Here is an 8,305-nt window from a genome sequence, read left to right on the forward strand (position 1 = left end):
TTTCTTGGAAATAAATTTATATATGGCATATATGTCATATTTGCCTTTGAGCCCAAACCTCAAATTAATTTGTATTACATTCATATCTGCAACGAAGGAAAATCGCGTGGCATTTATTACTAGTAAACATATAAACATTATCCTTAGAGATGCAGGGATTGATAATATATTGAATTGAACATTTAGGAATGAAAAATCAGAAAATGCAGGCTGGAGAGCTTGTTTGAAGGTTCTATCAGGGAGTACAGTTATTCATATACCCTTGATAAAAGAATATTCCTCTTCTATAGGGGAAGGTTGTCCTCTTCAACGAAGCATGAAGCTTTTGGGTGAGTGGTAAGGTTGAAAGGGGACACCAACCTAGCCATCCAGATTAGCTGAGTCAACCTTGATGATGAGTAGAGTGACAGATGTTGCAGCCAGATAACCACCCCCTCATCTCAGTGTGCATATATATTTAATCAAATAAACATGCTAGATAAATAACACTTCCTAATAAACACATTTCTCCACTTGGCTGTAGAACTTGATGCTTAAACCTCAGTGAGAAATGCTTTAAAGACAGGTAACAAAGATATATTTCTGGGTATCTTATATGCCTTCCTGTCATTGGTTCTGTTTCCCTTTATATTGCATTTTTTTCTCAATGTCATAGTAGCTCCTGATCTAGGTGATAAGAAAGTACTGAGGCTTAGAAATCTGAGCCACAGCCAGGCCTGTGGGTCCTAGTTGTTCACCCTGTGAAAAGAATACACCTTAACAGCATATAGGCTCAAGAAACTGGAGAACTATCAGAAAACAGCTGAGTTATAGATGGTTTGATTGAACTAGACTCTAGGAATATAAAGATCAAGCTTTCTTATTATCCCAGCCTTTACTTGGGCTTTCATTTGCAGCAGCGTTAGTTATTTCTATTAAGGAGCAATCTGAGCCAGGTTTTTGCTCTTCCCGTGGTAGAAGAAAAGGAGTTTGGCTAGTAATTTTGTTAGCTTTCAGTCGATTATCTTTCAAAAATGATATATAGGATACATCTCTAGGCATTGCGGGCATTCTTTACATAGCCCTACTATGGATTATCTTCTTTCAAAATATCATTGTCTAGAATATTCACAAGCATTTTACCTATATCCAGTGGTATTCATTTACAAGCTCTAGTTTATATTTCCATTTACTAAATGTTTTAGTATCTATGATATGTCAGGCACTATGTTAGGTATTTTATTTGCATTATGTGTAATTTCCATGAAACTATGTGTGACCTGGAAACCTTGCGAGGGAAAAGACCCTGCATAGCAGTGAGGGGGCAGGAAAGCTCTTTCTTTCTCATAATCAACTCTGGTTCTCAACACCCATTGTTTGATGAAGTTCTGCTAAGGTTACTCATTTTGCAACTCAAAATATTAGTGTAACTCAGAATATGATTGCTTATCATCTGTCTTGCTGCAGTGAACTTCAGTCCATACCACATCTACCTTGATGTGTAAGCTACCTCGACTTCAGTGTACACATTCAGTATATATTCACCTGAGACATGCTTAAACAAAATATAGATGTTTATTTCTGACAAAAAGAAAAGATTTCTTTGCTACATTACACCAAATTAAGACCAAATATCTTGGTTTTTTGTTTTTGTTTTTGTTTTTGTTTTTCCTGTAGCCAATTCCAACTGCATAAAAGCAAGACAGTCTGCCAATGATTCCATTCTTTGTAATCTTTTCTTAACTTGTCTGGTCATCTGCTTCGTAATATGACTCAATTATGTGACTCAATTATGCAGAATATTTCAGTCTTTGTTCTACTCCCTATATGAGTTTTGCTTTGACGTTAAATATCCAGACTCATCTTAGATATGTGCTCAGTGAGACAATTTGGAATCCATCTTCCTTCCTAGACAAAATTGGTTATAAGCAGCAGGTTTTTCTAATATTAAATATGTAAGGGTTATTTTCCTCATTTTATAGAAAAGAATAAGCTCAATACTTCAGTGACTTGTTAGTGTTATTCTTTAGTCAATAATACAATCAGATTTTTTTAAAAATCTAGGTCCATTTAAATTCAAATCCTGTGCACTTTTGTTCGAACAAGACCCATTTCAGAAAAGAAATTGGAGAAGGTATACTTTAAAGTCCTTTGAGCTTGAAAATAGGAAAATTGCTTCAAAAATTCATAGCGTCTGAATCCATTTGGAAGAGAAGCATACTGTTTTTGCCATTATGGTCCCAGGGATGCTGTTTTTAAAAGTAGTGAAACACAGTAAGTTTCAGTAATTTGGGGATTGAAGGTCCACTCTACATGAGAAACTAATGTCTGGTACTATAAATCTGGCCAAGAACCCAGAGGGTGAAGCCATTACGAGTATTTTGCTAAATTGACATAGTATCAAACTGTCTTCTAAATTCATAAGTCTGTACCCATTTATCAGTGCTATTTTCAGTCCTCATCAAAGGAGTGTCTTTGTGCAGTGGACAGGAGTTACCACTGAAACTCACAACTTGTCAAAGTACAGAGAACAAAGTGTATCTGGTATACTCAGACATAAATGGGACATCTGGATCACAGGGCCTAACCCTAAGGGACAGGGAGTATATCGTAGAAGAAGGAGAACAAAAAAAAAATGTAAAGGCCAGATGTTGCAGAGGCCTGGGGCAAAGCAGTATCTTCTGGACGTAATTGGACCACTGCACTAGAGCTCACAGCAACTGATTACCTGCAAAAGAGTCAGCATGCCTGCATGGAGGAGAAGGAAGAAGGGCTGGAAAACTCCACCCCTAGTGGAACCATTAACAGTTGATGGGTATTTGGAATGAAATGTCAGATTTCTTTAAGGGTTTACCAACCTGGTAAACATACTGCACTCTAGTGCAGTGGTTCTCAACCTGTGGTTAGCAACCCCAGGGAGGGATGCAGATCAGATATTTATTTATGTCAGGGTTCATAAATGTAGGAAAATTACAGTTATGAAGTCGCAACGAAATAATGTTATGGTTGGGGGAGGGGTCACCACAGCATGAGAAACTGTTATTAGAGGGTCATAGCATTAGGAAGGTTGAAAACCACTGATCTAGTGGATGGTCCCACATAGCTGTGAATATATAGGCAGCATAAAATTGACACAGTGAATTATAAGAAAATGTTTCCCGTACATATGTAGCTGATGTGTGGCTCAGACTTCATGTGGGTCCTGAAAGCTGTTACCTGTTTGTAGAATCTGCTCCTCAGTGGGAGTAGTGCCTACCCCGTCAGAGACTTGATGTACCAGGGTAAGGGGATATCCAGGGGCCCTGTACCCTCTCAGAGGAGAAGGGGAGTGGGGGACTGTGGGATGGGGGGAATGTTAGAGGGGACAGTAATCAGGATAAAGTGAATTCATTTAAAAAAATGAAGAAAGAAAACAGTTTCAGTAATTTGGAGATCATGCTTGATATCAGATAAAGGAGGTATGTATTATGGTTAATTAATTTGTGTGTGTGTGTGTGTGTGTGTGTGTGTGTGTGTGTGTGTGTGTGTGCCAAGAAGCTATTGGTTGTTGCTACCTGCTAAGAAAGATAAATTCAGTTTCCTCCAACAGAGTGTCGCTGGGTATGTTAACCACACATAAGGGCAGGCCTTATATCTAGGAGTACATAGCTAAAACAAAACAGACTCCATGTTCTTTTTGTTTGGTTTGGTTTGTATAATATATATATATATATATATATATATATATATATATATATATATATATATATATATATTCTGCCTTACTAACATTATTTTATTGTTCTGACTTTTTGTGTTGTTTTTGTTTTCTTTTGAGGAGGGAGGGAGGGATCGAGAGAGAACATGAAATTGGGGTAAGGAGGTGGGGGGATATGAGAGGAGTTGGGGGAAAGCAAAGAATATGATCAAAATATATTATATAAAAACTTTTAAATTAGAAATCTTTGTGTACAGGCACACATACATGTCATGTCTGCACACATATGGATGCCAATGGTCAAAGATGTGTCTTCCTCAGTTGCTCTCCACTTTCCTCTCTGATGCAGTCTTCAGTGAACCTGGAGCTCACTGAATCAGCTAGACTGACTGACTACCAAAGCTCAGGAATCGTCCTGTCTCCACCTCCTCAATGCCAGGATTAGAGTCACACATTATGACGCCTTGCATTTCCAGAAGCTCTAGGCATCAGACTCAGATCCTTCATGCTTGCATAACAAGTACCTCACCAACAGCCATCTCCCCAGCCACAGACTAATCTCTAGATTGTGATTTAGGTAGTAACTTTTACTCTTAGATATGTAAATCACTCTTTCAAATCATAACTATTTTAAAACGATGTCTTCTAATATCTGGGTTTTTTTTTTTATTACAGAGACAGTTAAAGGCAGATGCTAAAAAAGCTATTGGACGGCTTCAGCTGCGCACCTTGAAACAAGGAGACAAGGTACTCTTAATACTTTTAAAGCACTACTACCAAACCATTGTTCACACTAAATGCCAATTGTCCAAATGTCTTTTCATTGCCATTTATATACCTCATTGAGTATTAAAATTCTATTCAGTACTGCAATTAGACTGTACAATGGCCCCCAACTGTACCTTACATACTAATCACCGGCACCTGTGAATATTATTATCTGGCAGAACAAAATTGCAGCAATGGAAAGTTTGAGAATGAGATCATCTAGGGTTATTTAGACAAGTCCTAAATATAATCAGAATCCATATAAGCTAGAGGAAGGAGGGGGCTTGACCACCATTCACAGCATTGATATGAAATAAAAAAGGCAGAGTGGTTCAAAGAAAAGGCCATGAAACAGGGAATGTCAAGTTTCTTTCAAAGCTAGGAAAAGTAATTACAGGTATGTTCCCTGAAGCCCACAGTAAGAACTGCTAACCCCTCAGTTCCTTCTTGACCTCCATAAAAGGTAATAAGCCATTCTATTACTGTAAGCTTGTAAGGGATCGTAATTTGTGATGGCAATGATAGAAAATTAATATAGTGCTTCAGGACAACTTTGTGTGAAAGTTCATTTGGGACACTGATGAGAAAAGACATCAGCAAAAATATTGGCATGACTCAGTGAAATAAAGACTTACCATTTCTAACACCACCAGAAGCATGAGGCGCTTGGCTATAAATATTCAAAATATATACAAGATTTACATGTTAAATTTTGCACAACACCAATGAAAGAAATGATAGGAGCTGGCCATCATAGCTCAGTGCTGGAGCTTTGGCTTTGCATCCTTGAGGCTTTGAATTCAATTGTAAGTATGGAGAAAAAAAAGCAAAGAAAATTCAACCAGCCAAAGAGTACACATGGAGGGACTCATGGCTCCAGCTGCATATGTACAGCAGAGGATGGCCTTGTTGGACATCAATGGGAGGAGAGGCCCTTGGTCCTGTGAAGGCTTGATGCCCCAGTGTTGGGAATGAGGTGGGAGTGGGTAGGCGGGTGGGGGAGCACCCTCATAGAAGCAGGGGGAGGGGCTGCGGTGGGGGTTTGTGGAAGGGAAACCAGGAAAGGGGATAACATTTGAAATGTAAACAAATAAAATGGTTAATGATTTTTTTTAAAAAAAAAAAAAGAAAAATCTAAAGAAATGGAGCTATGTATTATGTTTGGATCAAAAAGTTTACTATTAAGGTGTCAGTTCATCTTAAACTAACCTATGGGTTAGATACAGTTTCAACAAAAATTTTCACAAGAAAATATTGGAGAAGTTCAAGTATCAGCATAATCAAACTAATTTTGGATAAGAGCTTAGATCTTGAATGTCCTGTATCACTTCTCTAGAGGTGGTGGAACCTGGAAGAATGGAGTCTGATAAATAAGCTTGACTAAAGTCTCATGCAAGAGACTTCAGAGAACCAAAAAAAAAAAAAAAAAAATATGTATTCTGAGGGTTAAGAATGGCCAGATGAGTAAAGGTCTCATGAGTTTAAGCAGTAAACAATTACAAGGATAAGCCACACATGCCAAACACATTTTCCATAAAGGCATATGAACATTTAATTGAATAATAACAGCAACAGTAAGGAATAATGACTCTAAAGCAAACTCAGTCCTATCTACGACACCTGGGAGGAGCATGAAACTACATTCCAAGAACAATTCTATGTTTTGAAGAAACTGAAGTCACAAGACTCTTGTTTTCTTGGAATGTTCTCACAAGCACTAAGAATTCTCACATGACTGCATTTCTAGACTGTTGGACAGTGCTGGTACATGCCTTCAGTTCCAGCAACTAGCAAGCTGACGTAGAAGGCTTCAAGTTCAAGTTTAGCCTGGACTACATTAAAAGACCTTGTCTGAATATGGGGGTGGGGTAAAAAGAAAGGAACAACTTCAAACAATAATTCACACCCCTTCCAATTTTGATTTTAAGGGCTGTGTCTGTGGGAATGTAGAAGTGCTAGACCAATAAATGAATGTACAGAATAGAATCCAGAAATGGACCAATGGATGCCTAACCAGTTTCTTTTTTATGAATAATGAAACCAGAACATAATGCACTGATTAAAATACTATGACCAAAAGCATTTTGGGGAGGAAAGAGTTTATTTCACTTTACAGTTCTATAGCACAGTCCAGCACTGAAGGAAGACAAGGCAGAAACCTGGAGGCAGAAACTCATGGAGGGGCTTACTGGCTTGCTTAACATGTTCTCTTATAACACCCATGACTACCAGCCCAGGGTGACACCATCCACAGTGAGCTACGCCCTCCCTCTATAAACCAACAATCAGGAAAGTACATTATCAGCCAATCTGGTGGGAACGTTTTCTCAAGTGAGATTCCTTCTTCCAAAATGATGCTTATGTCAAGTTGATATAAAACTAGACAGCACAGTATCAATTATAAAAATACTACCATTTTCCATACAGTGTAAAAATTAAATAAAAAGATTATAGGCCTAAATATACAGCTGATAAAGTCTTTGGGGAAAAATAATTCATTGTATGGGATACACTAATATTTTATATTAATAGGTTTGATATAGGACCTCAAAAATAAATCCACATAGAAAATATGGAATTTCACTGTCAAAGTTTAAAGGAGCTGGTAAGATGGATCAAAGGCATCAGTTACTACTCTTTTAGAAGCCCCTACATTCAATCCCTAATACTTATGGGTGGCTCACAACCATCTGTAGTTCCAGTTCCAGGAAATCTGATGCTCTCTCCTGGCACCAGACATGCACATGATGCACAGACATACAAGAAGTTAAAACTTACATACATATAAAGTAAAAATAAAATAAAAATAAAAATATTTTCCATTTTTGCTGGCCATATTAGAGCGCATCCCTTAACCCCAGAACATGGGAGGCATAGGTGTCTCTAAATGTGAGGCCAAGCTGCTCTACACAGCAAATTCCCAGACAGCCAGGGCCACAGAGTGAGACCCTCTATCAACCAAACAAATAAGCAAAACAAAAGGAATGTATTTTCTGTCATTTGAAAGACAATATTGACAGAATGAAAACGCAAGGAACAGTCTTGGAGAAAATTTTTTTATATTTTTATTTTTTTATTGTTTTGGTTTTTTTTTTTTTCGAGACAGGGTTTCCCTGTGTAGCCCTGGCTGTTCTGGAACTCAGTCTGTAGTTCAGGCTGACCTGGAACTCAGAGATCCACCTGCCTCTGCCTCCCAAGTGCTGGGATTAAAAGGCGTGCGTCACCACTGCCCGGCCGAGAAAATATTTTCAAACCACACATTTATTAAACGACTTCAGTTAGAATAGAAGGAACTTTGACCCCATAACAACAGGAATCACCAAATAAACATATAGATGCAAACATGTGATATGAAAGCAAAAGGTTATGGGGGAGTATCGTGGTACAAGAGAGGGTCAGGGAGATGGTAGAGCATATGGGAGGCTATATCAACAACAAAACAAATTTAAAATTCTACAGTGAGGGAACACAGAGATGACTCAGTGGTTAAGAGTACTGGCTGCTCTTCCACAGGACCTATTCAATCCCCTGCACCCACAGGGTGGCTCACATCATCTGTACCTCCAGTCCCAGATGATCTAATGCCCTCTTCTGGCCTCTCTGGGTACTGCATGCATATGAAATGCACACATACATTCGTGCACTCAAACACATAAAATAAAAATAACAACTAATATTCACTTATCAGTGAGTGCATATCATGTGTGTTCTTTTGTGATTGGGTTACCTTACTCAGGATGATATTCTCCAGATCCATCCATTTCCCTAAGAATTTCATAAATTCATGTTTTTAATAGTTGAGTAGTACTCCTTTGTATAAATGTACTACATTTTCTGTATCCATTCCTCTGTTGAGGAACA

At 38.1% G+C, this 8,305-nt stretch overlaps 1 protein-coding gene across 2 annotated transcripts in view; it reads left to right on the forward strand.

Moving 5' to 3' along the window:
• Rnf128 (ring finger protein 128) overlaps nucleotides 1–8,305 on the forward strand; it is a 115,239-nt gene that overhangs the window by 94,602 nt on the left and 12,332 nt on the right. For both annotated transcript variants that reach the window (XM_031368613.1, XM_031368623.1), the window contains one exon: nucleotides 4,352–4,423. In XM_031368613.1, coding sequence (XP_031224473.1) covers nucleotides 4,352–4,423 — 72 coding nt within the window. The remainder of the gene's footprint in view (nucleotides 1–4,351; nucleotides 4,424–8,305) is intronic.

The sequence above is a fragment of the Mastomys coucha genome, chromosome X, assembly GCF_008632895.1.
Source record: "Mastomys coucha isolate ucsf_1 chromosome X, UCSF_Mcou_1, whole genome shotgun sequence".
In the NCBI taxonomy this organism is placed as follows: domain Eukaryota; kingdom Metazoa; phylum Chordata; class Mammalia; order Rodentia; family Muridae; genus Mastomys; species Mastomys coucha.